The sequence below is a fragment of the Falco biarmicus genome, chromosome 7 (assembly GCF_023638135.1).
Source record: "Falco biarmicus isolate bFalBia1 chromosome 7, bFalBia1.pri, whole genome shotgun sequence".
NCBI lineage: Eukaryota > Metazoa > Chordata > Aves > Falconiformes > Falconidae > Falco > Falco biarmicus.
This window is the reverse complement of record NC_079294.1, coordinates 37,812,694-37,833,294: the sequence shown is the minus strand read 5'-3', so window position 1 is coordinate 37,833,294 and position 20,601 is coordinate 37,812,694. Positions and strand designations below refer to the sequence as shown.

The 20,601-nt window shown below is 36.0% G+C and overlaps 1 protein-coding gene across 5 annotated transcripts in view; it reads left to right on the top strand.

Annotated features, from left to right (window-relative positions):
* Window positions 1-20,601, top strand: part of PPP1R13B (protein phosphatase 1 regulatory subunit 13B) — a 68,942-nt gene that overhangs the window by 4,120 nt on the left and 44,221 nt on the right. For 2 of the 5 annotated variants that reach the window (XM_056346685.1, XM_056346684.1), the window contains exons 1-2: window positions 9,874-10,080; window positions 19,618-19,765. In XM_056346685.1, the coding sequence (XP_056202660.1) occupies window positions 9,955-10,080; window positions 19,618-19,765 (274 nt within the window). In that variant the 5' untranslated portion in view covers window positions 9,874-9,954. Of the gene's footprint in view, window positions 1-9,869; window positions 10,081-19,617; window positions 19,766-20,601 lie in introns of those variants that run through there. The other 3 variants (XM_056346682.1, XM_056346681.1, XM_056346683.1) reach the window with 3 other exon arrangements.

Sequence of the window (20,601 nt, the reverse complement as noted above, 5' to 3'; positions counted from 1 at the left end):
AATTTTGTGTGACTGCAGGTCTTCAAAGAGGATCATGACATGCATATTTTATGTTAGACTAGACAATATACAAATGGATCTCAAGTATTACAGTGTGCATTAATATCTTAATTGCTATATACGTTCCTGACCTATGAGGACAGATTACATGACTGATAAAACACAAACCAAAGATGGGCATTTGCAGTAGTTATTTTTGAATTAAGCTATCTTCCAGGTGAATTAAGAATAAGGGTTTTTGTTTTTTGGTGGTGGTTGGTTGGTTGGTGGTTTTTTTCCCAAATGGGTACACATTTGTGATGTATTCAGTCTAAAACCTTTCCTCAAAAGTCCAAAGTGGGCATTGCTTACTCCGAACTTAAAGCAAAAATACTTTCAAATGTGTGCACTGTTCCCTTAGCAGGGTCACTACTAACACAATTCTATGTTGTAAAAGTCTAAAGGAAGATATGTCACTTCAATATGTTTAAATAATATTAGGAATTTTCAGTGATGTTGAGATAAATTATATTGCAATTAATTCAGAGTGGTAAAGTTACCAGCAATACTGATACCATCCTTGTTTGCTGAGTAAGTATGAACTGACTGTAGAGAATAATTTGCAAGTTTATCAGCCATTATTAATGGAGTTATTTATTGCAACAAAGCTTAAAGGCTATTTCATGGGTTTTTGGATCACGTCACTGGTTTTTTAGGATGACCAAATATAGCGTGGTCAGTGTTAAAAATAAAGTTCATCAGCTTCACCATGTCAGTGAAAAGTACTATTCATAGGCTACTCTGATAATAGAGTATTTATATATCTTTAATAGATATGTGTGTATTCTCATGAAACATATATAGTATCCTTTCTCTCAAAATTTTCTCATAAATTTCTTTTAACATATTAACATAAATGAGATTTTGACCTGTTGTAGAGTTTAGAGAGAATAGGTATTTATTTAACAACAAAATTCCATTCCACCAGATTGAGTTATGTTAATCTAACAAATCCAGGTTTGATGTGAAATATATTATTTAAAAACATTCTAATTTATTCTTTTATTTATATTAAGATTGCATTCAGCTGTGAAACTACCCCCACTATGCTAAGAGTTGTTCATACATGGGATAAAGATAGTGCCTTTTTTGAAGAATTTACCATTATTAAAGTCACAGCTCACAGTTGTTACCTTTTCAAATGTACAGGGGGTTTTAGGTCTAATTTTTTCTCCTTATAAGCCAGTGCCATCTTCGAAAATAAAAAATAATTGTTGAGAATGGAGGTTTGAAGAAGCAAACGAGTTACTACCTAACTGGGGGGGTGTAGGGTGGTGGTGGTGGTGTGTCTTGCTTGCTTTCCATCATGAGTCACTGGTGGAATTTACAAGTCTTATGAGTTTGTCTAAATTAAAAGCTTAGTATTACCGTACATTAATTACTAGCACAGGATAGCTCAGAATACTTCAACTCTAACTGAATATGCTGGCCTGAGATATAGGAGATTCAGTCTTGGGCTCGTGTCAGACCCCAGCAAAATGAGATTATTTTTGAGATTTTTTTTTTTCCCTCTTAAATTGGAAAACTATGTTGTTAGGTAATTTCAGATATCATCTAAATCGTTCTTCACTTACAAACAGCTTTTTCCATTGCTCTTGAATCCTGTGTCTTGCAGATTCTTAAATGATAAGATTTTAAAGTAAATAAATATTATGAAGTATTAGTTTTAACATCTCGGGTTGGTGCATTTTTCTGGTAGTTTTGAAATCTGTCATTAAAATCAGTTAAACTTGGAAGCATGTAATAATCTCTAATGTATTAGGCAGTTTATCTGTGGAATGTACTCAGTGTTTTGAGGTTCTGAAAGCAGTTTTTTTTATGACAGACAATAATAGAATTATGTGTTGCAATAAGAGACACCATCTTTTGGAATCAGATTTCTGTGTCAAAAGCAACAATGCTACCAGGAGGACAAAGCATAAATTCTATATTAACTCAAAGGACAAGCAAGAATATGAAATGCTTAGTGGAGGAAAAGAATTGTTTTGAACATCAATTTTCAGTCACTTCACCTAGATTTGAGGTCAGTCTATGCTTTTTCTTAAATCTTGGTTAGAAGCAAGTACATATAATCTTGCTTGTGTCACAGAGTGCAGGTTTATCATTGTGGTGCAGTAGGATGTTGGAGCAACTGAATTCCTTTCAGGGCTGAGGTTTCACAATAGGGATGAGCTGGGTTAACAATTTCCTGTGGCCAGTGGAAGAGGCTGTTTCCTCTTCCTTGCTGCTCATTCCCACCATTTGCTTTGAATGGACTGCACTGCTTGCCTCAGTAGACTGAACCAGGTCACTAAAAATGTGAAAAATAGTTGTATCCAAAGAATGCTGAAGAGATACCTGTACATGGTATGCCTTTGTTTTGCCTTTTTTTTTTTCTTTTTTCCTTTCTTTTTTGTTGTTTTTTTCCTGCCAGGTTAGTGCATTAAATCAGCTTACATTGTCATGTCCGTGTTCATGCAGGAGGGAGCAGACCACTTGGCTGAGATTGGTAACAGAGAAGGTGATAGGGAAGTGGAATCCCTCCCTTTCAGTATTTTTGTTTCTTCAGTTTAGTTTATTGTGGAGCTGTGCCCCAGGCAACAGTATTTTGAATTTTGTTCTCTGGCTACTTAGCAGGTGAGTAGAACAGTGAAATGAAACCAAGATCTCTGCAGTGCAGTAACAGTGTTACTCCAGAGATAAGTTATGGTTTCACCAGACTTCACATCTTTATTGCGTATCCAGTAACACTTTACATTTTCCATGAAACAGGAGAAAGTAAGGAATATTGGTTTCTGAGTAGAATATGTGGTCTTTTGGGAAATCTTGAGAAACAAATATAAAGTTGGGACCAAAAAAAAAAGGAAAACCAGTAAAACTTAGATAGCAGTTGCTAGTCTGCCATCTTTTTTTCCCCCCACTTTGCAGTATTACATTCCTTCTGATTTCTGCCCATTATTTGCTTATCCTCTAAGATTCATAGTGTAATTTAGTATAGTTCTTCAGTAGTGGAAGTAAAATTAGGATATTTTTTTTGGTGGTGGTTTCAAATTCATTGCTTTGCATAGCAGCAGAGTTCTAATTATGTGTGAGGAGACTAGCTATAATACCATTTTATTTAAGGAATTCCAACTTAATCGGGAAGCAATCTAATCTAAACTTGCATATGTTGCAGACACTGTATTTAACCTGTGTATCCTTATGTCTACTTTAAGTTGACGAAAGGATTTCAGCTTGCACATGACTAAAGTACTGTTTATAAATTGAGAACAGGGGAAACTGAGGCTTCAGTTTTGATGTCACTGCAGGGGCTGCCGTAGTCCTGCCTCCCTGCTTGCCCCCTCTTTTCTATCGGCTCTGGTATTTATCTGATTCTGTGCTGAGCTGTTCCAGCATGCAAACTCAGCAGGAAGTTGTTTGGTTTTTTTTTTAACCCCAGGATACTTTTCTGCCAGCTGAGCACACTGAAACCAACTCATTGCAGGGTCAGATAAGCACTGGAACCAGCACAAGAAAAGGCAGAAATGTGTAGATTGGTAAAATTGATTACATCCTTCCTACAGTTTAGGTTGTTTGGATTTTTCAACCTGAAACAGCTCCATGGTGGTGAATAAATATGGTGAGATATATCTAGATGATTTTGCGATGTAATCCATGTCCCAAGTGGCAAAGAAGAGTAACTTGCCTGCTCTCTGAAATCAAAACAAAAAAACAGTGCCCAAGGTCTCAGACAGGCTCATCTAGGACAATTTCTCCAATCCCAAATCCTGGGTGTTGACATCATGCAAAAAAGCACAGTGCATGGATTAACATCTGAATTAATTCTGTGTTCTGCTCTCCTGGGAGCCGATTTTTGACACTTCAAGACCAGCAAACCTCACTCTCCTAAAAACCAGAATGTATCTGTCCAGAGCTGCTAAGGTGAATAGCTGAGAATTGTCAAGAGTTTATAGTATTAGATTTAAAAAGCAGTGGACAGGGCTGCGTTATTAATACGTGGAGAGAAGTATTGCCTGCATTGCTTTCTGATGTTTAAAGGGAAATAAATAGGGCAATTTGAGACTAGCAAAGTTTGCCATAGCCCTTAAGTACAGGCTTACCTGCAGATACGTATTTTTTTTAATGTCTCAAAGAAGCTAAGTCTTAGTTTAGAATAACAGGTGCAGTTTAAGTTGAGGAGACATATTTTGAATGTATGTCTCCATGAGAAAATCCTTTTCTAATCCTGTTTCCTAATGCAATTTGTTTAATTTATGAATCAAGACAGTGCTGCACCTGTTGGCATCCTTACTCCTCTTCTGAAGGTGGTATTTTCAACATAGTTCAACCTCTTTTTTTCTACTTCCTCCTCCCCCTATCCTTACTACTTTAGAAAAAAACAGGATTCAGAAAGCATATCTGACTATCTTGTAAAATCTTAACCAGTGTGTTGGTCAAAACCTGATCTCAACCTATCCCATCTAGCCAAAAAAAGGGGTTTTCGAATTATTTACATTCAAAACATTGTCATAGTATGTCTTTAATAAATGTTATTAATATCTCAATCAATTCCTTTGAAAAGATACCGAATAAGGAGAGGCTATTCGTACATTGTTATGGTATAATTCATGTCTGTAAACTGTTTGATAGATTGTTAGTGTTTCATAGAAGAATGTGATAGCTGGAGCATATACCATGTAATGATGCGGGCAGCATAGGTAACTAGTATCTAGTAAGTTTAAACAGTTCAGCTAGTCATTACTTGCCTGAAACTGTAAGTTACCCCCACTGACAGCTTAGCCAACTTATTTGGGCATCTGAGAAAGTACTAGCATCTGTGAATGGACAGCCATTTCTTACAAATCCTGTAAGATAAAATTTATAGTACATGGGTATGTTTGAAACTTAGCTTAGTCAAATACATACTTAGTCAAACAGGGTTCCTTAGTGTTACAAGTTGCTATTTGGATACATCAACAGAGAAGTTTTTAGGTCTTCCTGCTGTGTACTTAAAACCAGCAAATTCTTGAAATTGAAGTTTTGGATGATTCTGCAGGCTAACAAATTGGTTAATTATTATTCAGGCTCCAAACAGTTGGACTGTATGTACACTTTGGGAGATTACTGAATTCTTGAAACAGTGTCTTATAAACCATGAAACTCATCTCTGTATGCAGCTTAATCTCTGCATTCAGCTCTGAGTATCTTGGCATGCCTGGTGCTTAATTTCTTTACATACTGCTTTATTGTCCCAAGTTATCTAAATTTCAGAAAATTTTAGCTGCAAGTCTGAATCATGTACTTATGATAGTGGAAAAAAGATGTGTAACGGTTGACCTCTTCTACACTTCTAAATCATGTCAGGATCAATGCCATTATTTTAAAACCGTATCACGTGGATTGGTGTCTATTCTAGCCGATGTCACTTGGAAATCTTTTCCATCCGTTTTCTGAAGAGCTGCTTGGTGTACTACTAGCATAGTGTATTTATTATTTTATTGTCATTTATCACCACTTCAGCAAGAGCATGTTGGATATGGGAATATGCTATAAAAATCCAAGCTTTACTTTGAAACAAATCAGTTTCAAGTCTGTTGCTTGCAATGCCCCACCAAATTACTGACAGCAGCACTTTATTTTTACTTTTTTTTTTTTTTGGATGGTGGAGAGCAGTAGTAGTTGTTTTTGTAGCACTGATAGGAGGTGAAGTGGCGAAGGTGGTTTAAATCAATTTACACTCTGAATTATAAACTGCTGTGTTTACCTCGGTGTGATTTTGGAGTCCAACTCAAATACTTAGATTGGAATAATTTGATTGCTGTATCAACTACTGTGCTTTCGCTCATTTTTAGCTAAACATAAAGAACTTTTTAATTTGATTCACTTTCATGTTTACCAACCTTTAGACTACTTTGTTATCCTTTTTATAGTGGATTTTTTGTATTTACAGTACAAAATTATAGTGTGAAAATCACTTTAAGGGACATAAAAGATAGACTAAATAGAGGATTTGCTATACAACATTTCTAATACATATTTTTGTGTTTCTGGGTATTTTGTAACATTCAGCCTAACAAATCTTTGTGATTTGAGTCTTCAATGCATTACTGGATTACCCCCATTTACTGCTGTTCCCTTCCCCCGGCCATCTGAAGCTATGAACTACTACTGCTCAGCTCACTCTGAGTTCTACAGAACTGAGAAGCCTTGGCACAAAATTACAAGTAAGCTTGGTGTGCAGTGTGCATGTACTTGCCTGTATCTTTTCAGAAGCAGAAAAAAGCTTTTGGTCAACTTTTTTTATCTCACAAATGATACAGAAATTTTCAAGCAGTGAGGTCTCAACAACCTCTTTCCTTCCAGTGCTCAGAGGTGAGAGTGTTCTGATTGTGTCTGGATTTCTTTATAAACCTTTTGTCTTCCTTTCTTCCACCTGAAGTGGGGACCAAAGTCAATCAGTGATTCTCCTTTTCTTGTGAAAATTTTCTTGTGGAAAATTCTCCTTTTCTTGTGAGAAGTATCTTCAAATATGTGAAAGAACACAAAAATGTGAGTGTTGTCATGTAGCTATGCATGTTTTTATATATTTGTGTCTGTAGTCAGTCTGATATGCTGGGGACTTAGGGATGCTACTGTGTTTCTAACATTATTTGGAGAGCAGTTGGTAAAATCCCTTTCACACACACCCGCCCCGTACCCCCACCCCCAGAAAAAAGCATGCTAAGCACAATTTCTGTTTTGGAGATATATATATTTGAATGTATATATTTGACATGTTTAAATAGAATTATTTTTCACTTTTTTCTTTACCCTTTGATTGGAAAAAGGAAACACACTCACCACCAATTGTACTCTGCTTAGGTTGTTGAGTATACAGTTGTTACAGTGTAATTGAACATCACTTCTTTACCCCAGTGAAACAACTTTATGAAATACATAAACTTAGTTGTCAGTTTACCTAAGTGGAAGTGATAAGTAAACCTGCCTCATTAAGTATTATTAATTTACAAGGACCTTTGAAAAATTTGATGGAATTGTATTGGATTGTTTGGGTTTTGGTGTGTGGTTGTTTTGTGGTTTTTTTTTTTTACTTTTCCCTATATAATCTATGGATGATTGATCCTACTGGAGAAACTGAAAGAGAATGTATGGAAAGCAAATGAGCTGTTTTAGAAAAATCTTTATCTTATATGCAAAGTATAAGTTAGTTTTAATCTGGAAGTAATCTTAAGGTGTCTGTTTAATTTTCCACAAATGTGGAAAAGCTTAGCTTAGAGGGCCTCTGTGCAATCGTGCACCTTTGTAGTTAGGCATGTTCAAAATAAATGATTACATTTGCATATCAAGCATTTACAGTATAGCTTATGTATCAGGAGGAAAGAAGTGGAAATAGTGAAAGGGTAAAACAGGGTGGCAGAGTGGAACAGAAGTTATTAGAACAAATAAGCCTTAGTTTAAAGTTAGTGATACCCAGCATGCAGTGTCATATTTTATTCCTTCCGAATTCTTGCTTTTCTTTATACTTGTCCATTACTTCTCTGTGTATTCTTAGTTGCTCACGTCCACCAATTTTAATCTATAGCTTTATGTTAAGTAATTTTTCATTGTGTGTAGATATTTCATGTGAAGTTGTGTACATTTTACAGAATTATACTTTCAGTTTTACTTTCTATTTTTTCCTACATCATTCCATGTGGCTTTCAGAGATCATGAGAGTCTTCATGTTAAAATGCTTTAATAGGATCATAGACTGCATTTACTTTCCCACTGAGTGCTTTACATCATCTGCGGATATATAGGTTTGCTAAATATGAGCTTTATCACACAGGGCAAGTCCTCTTGGATCTTACATGGTTTTCACATTTAATACAGGATCGTAACTTATGTCTATGAAATACTGCATGTACCTCACCTCCTTCATTTAGAGGACCTCTTTACATGTTTTGGGAGGAAGATCCCCTTGTTTCTTTAATTTAGGATTTTGAGGCTCATAGTATATTAAGCAATCAGAGGTTGTGGTATCCTTATTTCTACATACATCATAGATTTATATTTACCTGCCTAACAGTAATGGTTATAAATCAGTCAGCCAAATAACTGTGCTGGATCAGATACTTCATGTGGAGACAATACGTCTATGGACTACATTAGAGAAAGTAAAAGGCTACACTGTGCTTGTTTTCATTATTTATCTGATATAACAAACTACACACAGGTGTTTTATTTCGGGAGGGAGGATGACAGGATAAAAGGGAAGTTCAGTGACACACGTGTTTATTTTGGTTCATATACTCCTTTTGAAAGAACCCACTTATCCAATAGGGATGACAGGCTTTAGTTTTGAAGCCTCCCATTTATTTCTGGTCTTCATATGTGTATCAGGTGTTTCTATTGCAAGTAAGGCTTTTATAAGTTTTGGGGATTTGTTTAGAAGAACCAAGTCAGTAGCCATAGCTGGACAAGTGGCACAATATGTATTAATATGGGCCCAGCTTTTCCTCTCAAATATTTATTCCTGTCATACAGTTTGTTTTTCTGGCAGATAAAGATACAATCCGGTTTTGGAGAACAACCAGATTAGATTTTTCCATCCTTCCAAAAGCAAAACAACCTTCCCTTTTAAGAAGTATCCTCCAGTTTCTCATTTATTTAAAATGTTCTCAGCTGCTAACAGGTTAAATTTTTTAAGTTGCCGCATTTTATAAGTCTGAAACGATTCTACCAATTATGTTCTCAATAAAACTCTCAACGTAATAGGTTTGCTGAGGAGAAAGGAATGCTGCATGCAATCAGAATGGGGTTTTTACCGACAAAATGCATTAAGGGAGGACAGTGCTATTTCTGAATGTTGAAGCAGGCTAAATACAGTATCTTACTAGTTTTTTTTTTCTCTGGTGCTGCTTTTAGGGAAGGGTAATGTGAGCCACAGAATTGTTACAAATGAAGCGGAGGACCCCTGACTTTTCCCTTCCTGCAGTTAGTGTGTAATGCAGTTAATATGCTACACAGAAGAGGTAGCTCATAGCTCTAGGTTGTTCAGGTTCTGTTGATCTTTCATAGTATGGGTTGGATTTTTTGGTTTTCTTTTTCTTTGCCCCCCTCCTGCCCTCTTGGGTCACTTGCTCACTCTTTCTCTCCATTTTCTCTATTACGAGAACAGATCGGGCTGGAGAACATGCTTTGCTCCTGCAGTTGTAGAGTAAGAACTAAATGCACTGTTGGTGCCATCTCTCTGTCTGTTCCCCACTCTGGATCCTGTATAGTGTTGACAGGAATGATGATAAACATTGGTTGTCCCTTGACATGAAGAGGCAATCAGAAACATAGTTTGCCATTTTATATTCTCTGCTGCTTGAATTACGTCCAGCAAGAAGACAGACTTTGCCAAGAATGGAGTGGTGCTTGAACTATAGTATTTTTAGGCATAAATACATGGTGGATTTGTTGTTGTTTTTCTTTTTAAGATGGTTGGTCTTTTAAAAATATTTTTCTGATTTAAGAAAATGTGTCACGGAGATGTCTTATGATAGTTGTTAGGATTATTTGCGTTTGTAACTCCTGCTCATATCATTGTCCCCTTCAACAGGAAAATCGCTTCTGTCTCTTTTGAGACAGTCAGAGCCTTATATGTAAATTTAAGATGGATACTTACTGTTTGTCATTATTATAACAGCAAAGATTACTATTGCACGAGAGGGTAGCAGAACTCCCCTACTGCAACCTTGCCTAATTAGGTGAAACTTGATCCAGCCTATCTTGTTCCTGTCACAACTGTGGCCTGTCTTGTTTCTTTAGAACATCTTATCACTGCTCGTCATTACTGCTTGAATTCATATGCCAGTAGACCAAAAATACTCCATTTAAGTAGTTTTTCACTGTAGTTGTTGCACAGGAACTGTTCTTAGGTTTTAGCTCTACACAATATTTTTATATTTACTGCTATTTACAACTGTCCACATGAAGAATATTTTAAGGATGGTTCTGCAGAATATTATAAAAACATCAAAAGAGAAATCTTGGCTACCAGAAAAGACTGGACATAACTCTAGAAAATGGACAAAGGACAGAATGATAAGAAAGAAGGTAGGATTACATTGCTTTTTTTTCGTTTGCTGTAAAATTAAACATTGTGGGGTTTCTTTTTGTAAAACCAAAGAGTGTATCCTTATAATGGGTTAGAGTGTGCATATGTGGGATTTTTACTTGAAGATCAGGGATTATTGCCTTATATGGGTTTCTTCTGTATGTGAAATGTCTAAAATTTTTAATTTTACCTTATATAATTTGATTTTTATTTATGGGGTTTGATTCAGCCAAAGTGGAGTTCTGAAAGTAAAACAGAGCAGCTTTTAGTTTTTAAATCTATCATTTAAAAACTAAATAAATGCACTGGAAAGAGTTATTTTCTATTATGTGCAATTTCCACTCTGGAAGGAAAACTGCAGATTGCCTGTTGAATCCCAAAGGATGTATTCACTTTCCAGTTTTTATACTTTTGCCAAGCCAGATGACATTACATCTAAGACTGAATGGTTGGTATTCCCTGAAAGCAATACACTAAACAATCAGTATTTTGTTAATACTTTCTGCTCAATGAGAGAAAGCTGTGGCAGTTCCTTCTTCTTTCCCTCTATTGAAAATAAAAGGAAGGAGTAGCGCTGATTCCAATTGCAACATTACATAGGAGTGTGTGTCTGTAGATTTCATAAAAGCTGTTACTTGTTTTCAAAATGAAAAAGTGATGTTCAGTGCTGCAAATCACCTTTATTAATTGACAAAAAGCACGTTATCTTTAGTAAAAATACTGTTGGTTGTTTTTGTAGTTTTGCTTTTTTGTTGGCGTGTGTGGTGTTTTGTTGAAAAGTTTTAAGTGAAAAAACACAAATGTCTGTCTTAGTATACTGTACTTTTTTGATGAGATTATTTTCAGTGCAGTAGGTAGGTCGGGCTTTTCTGGAATTCAGTGGATTTTGGATGACTTTGCTTTAGCTGTTGACAAGGTCGAACACAAGACTGTAGAAACATCAGCACCTCCCTTTCCTTAGCCTTGGTCAAAGTAGTTGAAAAATTTGAGCACACTCAGTTCTGTGATACAAATTCTGTGGAACACTTCTGTTGCATGTGGATTTTGAGGATTGTCTTTCAGGAAAATTAACCCACAACCTTATGCTTAACTCTGCTTTTCAGCTTTGTCTTGTGCTGTCAAAGTGAACTTTCTTTCAAAGTGAATTACAGTATTGCTAATGCCAATATGCAAAAATCTTGAATAGGACTTCTCCTCACATCCCCCACCTAATAAAACTAAAATATTCGATGTTTTGTCTGTCTTATCTGTCGTCTGGTTCTTCTTGAGTCTGTGGTGTAATGTCCTATTTTGTAGGATTTGGGGTCTTAAGGGGTTTTGTGTGTGTGGTGTGTATTTTTTTGGTTTGGGTTTGTGTACGAGTTTTTTGGTTTGGTTGTGGTTTTTAGTTTGGTTGTATTTTTTTTTTAACTTTTCCTTTTGGTGAATATGACTTTTTTTCCTGACTAGAAAGCTGAGATTCTTATGTAATGAAATTATCTCTGTAGCTGAGTCATCTTGGATTCATTTAATTTCATTTTTAATTTATTGCCAGTTCACCTGAGTATACTGCAAATTTTACAGCACTACAGTTGTGTTGTTCTTCAGCAACATGTCTTCTGTAATGATTTGGAAAATAACATATTTAACAGTACTCTTAAACATATTTATATCTCATCAGCTAATAAAATGGGCAGTTAATATTTTAGGACTGTTGTTTCAGGCTTGTCATGCATTTCATGTATGACATGCTGTTACCTTGACAAATATGAAAGATTTAGACCTCTGAACATTAGCACTAAGTTGGTTTTGTGATCCTGTAGAGTGAGATACGGTTGTCGTGCCACAGTGATTCCTCCCTGGTGGCTACGGACCCACACCTGACCCTGTACTGGGGATCCCCACTTAACTCTCTGAATCATTTGGTTTGGAAGACTCTGGGTTGGAGATGTGAAGAATAGTAGAAATCTGGACATTATGTTTATATTTTATCAAAGTAGAGCTGACAGAGTTTATGGACAAATGGACTTCAGGAAAGATGACTGTACCAGTGTAGCTATTGTTTTGATCTGGAGTCTTGCTGTCCCCTGAACTTCTGACTTTTCCTGTGTATAACTAGTGTTCCATGCATTTGCAAATGCGGTGTCTGCTGCAGTTTTCTAAAAGGACTTTGGCAAGAATCCTTTGTTTAAGGAATGCTTATATTAATAGGCCTAAACAACTACTAAAATATGTAGTTATAGCAGGGACATTTGTTAGTTTTGAGAATAGATTAGCAATTTCTTTTACTTTTTTATTTAATAATCAACACGAAATTGATGTGCTTGCTGATTGTAAATTTTTTTTTCAAGGTGCTTTAGATAAATCGCATTGAAGTTAGGCAGGCAGTACTGGATGAGGTTTGTCAACCTAAGATTCACAGACTGCAAATATTCTAAAAGATAAAACAGAGTATCCTTAATGAAGCCAGCAAGTGCCAGAAAAACTCTGGGCCTTCTTCAGAGCTTCTTGATTTGAAGATCAGTCTTCTGTTCATGGTTGATAGATAGCAAATCACAGAATACTAATTTGCAAGGTGCAAGTACTTACTTTTATATATTGAGTTGTCATGAACCTTGTAAGGGGTTTAGGAAAACCAGCATCAACTGATTAGAGGAGAGTCTTTCAAGAGAGTCTCCAGTGTCCACCTTCTAATAATAGTTGTGTATATTGTGAAAGATAGCATATGGTCCACAGTCTTTTAAACAGTGGAGCAAAACAAAATTTCAAAGCCTTGTTCCAGAAAAAATAAAAATCTCTCAATTTGTAATGTGTGTTGCCTAATGGAGAAATGTGCTCAGCATGAACTCGTCAGCATGCCTAGAATTATCTCTGCTTTCTAAAGACTCTTACATGGTAACTAGTGTCTTGACAGTCCTTTGGTAGAATTATTTGTGTCAAGGAGCAACAACAAGATCTCTTGCTGTTTCTCCAGATGTAGCAATTTAGGAACCAAGCCAACAGATAATACATGCAGGGATGTTGAACTCATTCTGTAGCAAGCGCCAAATTACATTTTCCACTAGTAAACATCGCAAGAGGCATGTTTTATAGATTTTTCTAACTTCAGGCTGAGTTGCTTTAGCTAATGATGTTAAATATTGCACTTGGATGGTTTTCCTTTTAAATAGTTTTATTTGTAATGCAACCTCTTAAACGCTTTTAACTCGTCCCTTTTCAGCTACGCCCATTTTCCCTTCTGTAGCCACAAGTTTGCTGCCCATCTTTTAAATTAATTAGCCAAATCTCAGCTCCTGCTTGCTTTTAACAGAACCATCTGAATCAAAAAGAAGACCTTCCAGTGTTGTGACAAACAACAAACAGCTTCTATAAAGATAACGTCTGGAGAGCTGGCAGTAGTTTAGTACTGTGGATTGACTGACTTCTAATACAACGAAGTACAGTATCACAAAGTATAGTCTAAAATCTGATGTAGGATTATAATGTCTAAATGATTGTGTCACTCTTCTGTCTCAAGCAGATTCTGGAAACTTTAACATTTATTACGTCAGTTTTTAGTGCTCTTCCTGTCTTGCTCCTCACAGCCTGTAGATCACCCATGCGAGTCTGTGGGTTGCTTGGATTTACACAAGCGAACGTGAACTTTTAGTTGCTATTGTTTTCATTAGGTATTGTTCTCCTAGAGCTCTGGAAGTCTTTGAGTTAATCACTACAATACCTTTACTAATCTGTGGCTCTATCTTTGTTAGTTGAATGTATTTAAATATGTGATGATAGTTGCTGTTTCCTTCCTGTAGCAAAGATGTTGGCTTATTTCTCTGCCCTACAAAAAAAGCCTGCCACTGCGAAAGTAAGAGTCTTCAAATTTCAGATCTGCAATTGATGCTGTATCTTTTTATCTTTCAGTAACAAAAGAGCAAGAAAAGTGTCATAAGTATCCCTTCAGCAAATAAGTATCAAGTAGGTGTAGGGTTTTGAAATAGGCTGAATCCTGTTGAATACCTGCTGTCATGTATGAAGCTCGTTTACTGAAGAGGGCAAAGGCAGCAGTCCTGAAAGTCCTGACAAGAAGTGTCTGTGGTTTTTGTCAGTTCTTTAAGCCATTGCATACATGTAGGCCTTATAAAAATGTAAGGAAATCTTGTTTAAGGATTTCTTTTAATGCTGTAATTCCAAATTTCTATAAGAGGTGTTAAATACTCCCCCCCCCCCCCCCCCCCCCCCCCCCCCCCCCATTAAACTGATTTCTGTGCCCTAGCAAGAGAAGTAGTTTTATACCCCATCACTAGGTCTTGGTACAACTATTGTCAGACTAGACTGTTCCTCCTGGTTATGCTTTCTGTACCCAGGTTTTCTTGTGCAGAGCCTGATGAAAGTGGATCAAATCTTCCTTCAGTGATTGCAAAATGGCAAGTTAATGCAACTAGCATATGAGCTTATATATAAATATAGAGTACATTTAAGCAACATTAAATTTGCAGATTTGATCAAAATCTCAAATGTTATCCAAGAATAATACTAGCTTATTTGGTTTAAGTAACCTTATAAATGCTTAAGTTTATGAATAGTGAATTTTGTGGTTTTAATGTTTGTTAGTAGCCCATAGCTATATGTTTTTAGTGTCTCAAAGTTGCTCCCAACTTTGTGAATTCTTTTGCAGGCCATATGGAGACAGTTGGCTTCAAATTTGGAAGTGTAGTAGGAAACATGCTATTGGTTTCACAAGTCTGCATTTTGGCAGAAAACTCATTTCTGTATTTTTTGCAAACTGAACTCTGTTCGTTGTGCTACCTTTGTGAATTTTGCTAATACAGTCAAAAGGCATTACTGAGCTTTAAATTTTGGCCTGAACTTGAAGTTTGTACAGCTTGGATGCGAGGAAGGTGTGAAGAAATGTGTTCAGAAACATGGAAATTGAACACAGTCATTTCTCAGGGAAAGATGTTAAAGGAAAGAAATGTCCTGATGAAAAACAGAGTAATTTATAATAAATCTGCTGTATGTCTTGGTGCTTTTATTTAAAATAAGACCTGTAAATATATTGCAAGAAATTCTTCAACAGATCTATTTTGAAAATAACAGTTTAATTCTGAAGGTGAATAGTTATTGGAGAAAAGCATGCTGGTGAATAACTATATTGGATGGGCTTTAAATGTTTCTTTTTAATATAGGGATGTGAAACTGCTTAATCTTATTACTGTTTTTCTGCGGTTTACATATAATAATCAACATCAGATTTATTTGGGATTTGTTCTGAAATCTCAACAGTTTAAAGAAATACTGATTACTTGAGTCAAGAATGTATCTTTAGGTGGCTTTAATTAAAACAGTTTTGTGGTTGTACTTTCATAGTCTGTTTTCTTTAAAATGTAATTGCTTAAAGCTTCATCTAATTAAGTACAGCCTTAAAAAGGGACAGCGTTCATATTCAAAATAAAGTTAAAGTTCTGTTTTACTACTTGAAATATGCAGCTAGAATTTCTACAGCTGTAGCTGATGCAAGTTTTATGTAATGGCATGAATTCCAGGCAAGCAAACTTGCATGAGATAATTGATAACTTCTAACTTTTTTTGTGTCCATTCTACATGCAGAGTTGTGCATATTAGTATGACTCATCAAAGGGATGATTTTTCACGTCTTCACATATTACTTGTGTTTCTTTCTGCAGTTTTTTTATTAAGTGAAAACAGTCTTAATCCAAGTTCATATTTGATTGATGGAGCTTTGACATTTCAGTAAGATAAGGTTTTGGACATTCTGGTTAAAACATCATTTTAGAAACACCTTAAATATAGCAAGCTCCTGGGACTCCCTAGTCAGTAAAATAAAGGATGAAAGTTATTAAAACTTTCTGGGAGATGTTGAGGTCTCTATGGTGCAAGGGAGATTAACTTTGAAGAAGGCTTTTTCTTTGCTGATTGTTGTTGTGTTGGAGTTGTAGACACTACCAAGTGCTCTGAAATGGCAAAGCACAAAATCACGAATGAGTGCTTTGGAACTCTCTTATTAGGGGAAAATGCATGGTGAGAAGATAATGCCTTCCAGTTCTTGTGAAACAGAAGGAATGGAGAAATCTGTTTTTGAAATGTCTGATCACTCTTGCTGGAAGAGGAGTTGGGGGTTTTCTTGTTGCTTTGCTGTTTCTTACTTTTACATAATGAAATTTCTAGGTTGGTTTAAAAAAAAAAGAAGGCAAAGGGAAAATCTAGTAAGACTAAAGAGCAGTGTGTGAATTTAGCCATATTAAATATCCAGTATATTTGTAACTCACAGTCCTATGCTTGATAATTCTTAAATTGGCAGAAGTCGTTAACACAAAAAGATCTCTATCCACTATATCTTTAATATCGGGTAGGCATTCCTATATCTAGATTTGTGTAATGAGGGCAGCGGATAGCACAAAGGGAAAAATTAATGGTTTTCATTTTCTTGGAATGTGTTGATTTTTTTAAACTTTTGTTCACTGCTTTAATTGGTCTCACTTCTAATCTTTCATAGGTGTGATTTTTCTAGATTACTTCATTGTTGTGGACATAAAATAGGTTATATGCAGGAAGAGTAATAATAATCTGATCCATTTTTGACAGGAACACTGGTTTTGAGTGGAAACGTGGGGTTTAGTTAAAAAACAGTTACATGTAAAGTAAAAAGCCAGCTGAGTTAAGTTCCCATCTTCATCCCAAGAACTTGCTATTTCTGTTTTTCTAATTGAATATATGACTATTACTATAAGAAAATATTCTCAGACTTGTTTTAAATTCTAATGTTTCAGCATGTCCTGAAATAATGCTTGTCTGATTGCTTTCTGATAGTTAAATTCAGTTTTCTGCAATCAGGATAGAATATGCTTACATGGGCTGCGTTAATTGTATTTACAATATTTATTGTATTAGATGTCTGAGTTAGTAAATTAACTTGGGCATAAGGCAGTAGAGGTGTGGGTGTACAGTTTATTTCTTCTCAAGCACCAGTGTTTCAGGTCTTGTTACCATAAGAGAATAGTTGAGTAAAATGTATTTCGTGTATCCACAAAAATTGTTGTTGAGGAGGGTCTAATTAAAGGTATACCTGTTGGTTTTTAATTCAGGATATCAGCTGAAGATGGGAAAAGTTTCATTTTTTTCCAGCAAGACTGTAGAAAAATTGTGAGGAAAAGACTTTATTCAGCAGTTGGAATTTTAGCTTTCTAGGTGATTCCTAGGCTATTCCTTAACAGGGAAGCAATGTGCTACATCAGCTGCCATCTTCTGTTCCTGTGGTGGCGGTCTAGTTTTATTGCAATTGTAAGTCATTGCATTGTACTAGGGGAGCGCACCTGAAGTTGCAAAACTCGTAGGGAAGTCAGGGTGGTTTCTAGGACAGCCTGAACAAGCTCATATAGAACAAAGGACATCAGACTCATTTGAAGGTTGATCCTGCCTGAGGCCAAGAGACTGCATTATATGACCTCTTAAGGTTTCTTCTAAGCCTGTTGGTTTATGTTCATGTATGACTCCTCATCTTTAAGAGATCAAATTCCACTGCCAGATTCCACACCAGGTATTTATTCTGTAAAAGATTCCACAGTCATGGATATTGAGGCTGTGTCTGAATCTTCTACAGGGGAAAAAATAACGTTGTGAGCTATTTACAGTAGGTGGCTACAGGCACGTTACTATCTGTGGCTGCATCCTTATAGCTTCCTCCTAGCTTGTACTATAGCTTTTAGTATAGCATGCTTTAATGCTGCTGTTGGAGAAACTCGGAGTGAATTCTGGTATATTCACAGCCCTGGATGACTGTTCTTGTGTTGTAGTCACTTGAAAACTTCAGGATACAGTGTACAAACTTGGCAGGCTGAGGGAGAGTAGAAACATGGACTAAAATAGCTGGAGGACTGACAAGGAGACTGAGAGCTCAAAGCCTGGGCTTTCCTGGAATTTTGTCCTTTGCATAATTCTAAAGGAGATAGACTGCTCTTGCTCATTATCTAGCTGTTACCAATGCAAATCTCCACATATATGTCCTACAAATATTATGAATGTTTTTATGAATTGCCTATGCAAACTGAAGTCCAACTGTAAGTGGAGCGTGCTCATTTAAGGAAGAGCTTTTAAATAATTAGATTTAATCTTTGTGGTTCAGTATGTGATCCCACATTTTATTTACTGGAAAGATCTGAAAGAACTTTCCTTGCAGATAAAATTACTGTTTTTGTCAAATTAATAATAGTGACATTATTATTGTGGTATCTTTGTCTTTTGAACATCAGGTTATCTCTGTGCCATCCCTATGGGTTTACAGAACAGTGTTTTGATGACAGATGGGAAATTAATATGCAGAGTAGAATGGTTAAAAGTATCTGTTTAATTTTAAGCGGGAGCTTAGGGTCAGGTATCTTTCAGAGGATTTAGTGTAGCGTAGGAATACTTGTCTTTGAATGCAACCTTTATTGGTCCTGAACCAGTCTCACTCAGGAAAAAAAAGAATCACTTCAACATTGTTGCATTAGGACTTTGTTTCTTGGTGGAATGTTGTCTTTTCCTTCTTACAAGCCCCTCAGCTGTTTACTATGTGCTTCCAGCTTTTGCAGTAAATTACATGAGGACCTACAGAACAAATCCATTGAAACTGCTCCATGAGGCTGAGGCCCTTCATGGGGGGTGAAGGTAGCAAATGAACGTGTTATTAATGAACATATCATAATACATAAGCACCAAAGGGGTGAGGCTGATTAATGTGCAGAGTTTTTGAGTGTTTTAACTTTGCAGCAAGTTACATCTGCTAGCATGAAGAAGGATGAGAGTATCTCTGGGTACAGGTATTTGCGCACACATTTATTCAAGGTGGAGCAAGCAATTTCAACAGAAGTTTACATCGACCCATATTAGTAATAGCTCTTAGTGCTAGGCTTTTTCTTTATACATTTCATCCCACTTTCTTCTTTCTGTTTTCCTTGATGTCAAGTCATCTTGAATGTTACTAAGAAGGTGTAGGGGTGGGAAGAAAAGCTATTTTCTGGTTTGTAGCTACTTTCCAACTGGAATAGCTGGGATCAGTTTACTAGAGAAAAAGTAGTCTTTCAGTGTTGTAACTTTGAGTGAAGGGAGCATGTTTAAACTCTGAGGCTTGCCATTTAACCAAAGGCTTACAGTTCAACCAAGTGTAATTGTGTCTTCAGACAAAGTGCAAAAATTATGTCGATCATGCCAAGGGTCGCTCAGCTGCGAAGCTTCAGGTTACTTTGCCAAAGTATGTATTTATTTGCAACATTTAAATGCTATGATTTCAAGCATTCAACATAGCCACAACTTGTTCTTTCCCTCCTAGCCTTATTTTCAGACAGAACTAAATGAAGCTTTTTAAAAAATTGTCAATTCAGTGCACTGTCAAGAAAAATTCAACACGAAGGACTAAGCTTTGGCAAAATTACAAGAAACTGCAAACTGCTTTGATGGATAGTGGTAACCAACCATAAGAATACATTTCCATTTACAGGGGGATTATAAATCTTACTCACAATCTTATTCTTGTAAAATTTTTTAAATATTCTGCTACTTTTCTTTTTTTCTTTCAGATGATATTAACTGTGTTTCTGAGCAACAATGAACAGATTCTGACAGAAGTTCCAATTACACCAGAAACAACCTGTCGTGATGTAGTAGAGTTCTGCAAAGAGCCTGGAGAAGGAAGCTGCCATCTGGCTGAAGTATGGCGTGGAAATGGTAAGTAAAATGTTCAGTGGAAATTTGATTTTAAATGTATGTGCTAATTATAAAAAAGATAAGACTGACTTTTCAATATTAATGATTTCAATTTGTACTTTTTTATTTTTTCTAGCAAACTTTGATGCAAAGCATGGTAATTCAATATCTGTAGAGATTAATACAATTCTTGACTTTTTTTTTTTCACCCCTCTGTTTTCTTCCTCAGCACGGAGTATTTGATAAAATGCATGTGTAAGATATGTTAGTATTCTGTATTTCAGTTTTTCAAATTACATTAGAAAAGTATTCTGTATCACCATCTTAGAAGAAAAAAATAATGGGATGGGTATTAGTTATTTTAGAAACCATTTATTTCAAATAGTTATGCTGCATATATAGGATGGAGGGTATTTAAATGACAATATGGAATCTCTGTGATCTTCTGTTATGGTCAGTGGGTGTAGATCACCACCTGTGTTCTTTCCCATCCTATTTCTTCACTGTTAGACATGTGAACAGAACATGACATTTAAAAATTAGTATAGATTTTATTTTCTTCTCTATCATGAATAGCAGATGTTCTGCAGACAGATTTGTGCCAGACTTAATATCTCCAGCTTCTTCATGAACATTTCCTCTCAAAGATTTGACAGCCTCCCTTGGGGCACATAGTAGTGCCCGTATTGAGTGTGTGTTGCAATTGTTATTTCACAGAATGAGGCGGGCAGTTCTTTTCAGAAGTGTGTCAAAACAGCCTGTTACAGATTTTGTTTCTAGATGAGCTCTTGCAATTGTGTGTAGTACAAGCCTCCAGGTCATAGTATATCAAAGTGTGGATGTGAGTAGAATCAGTG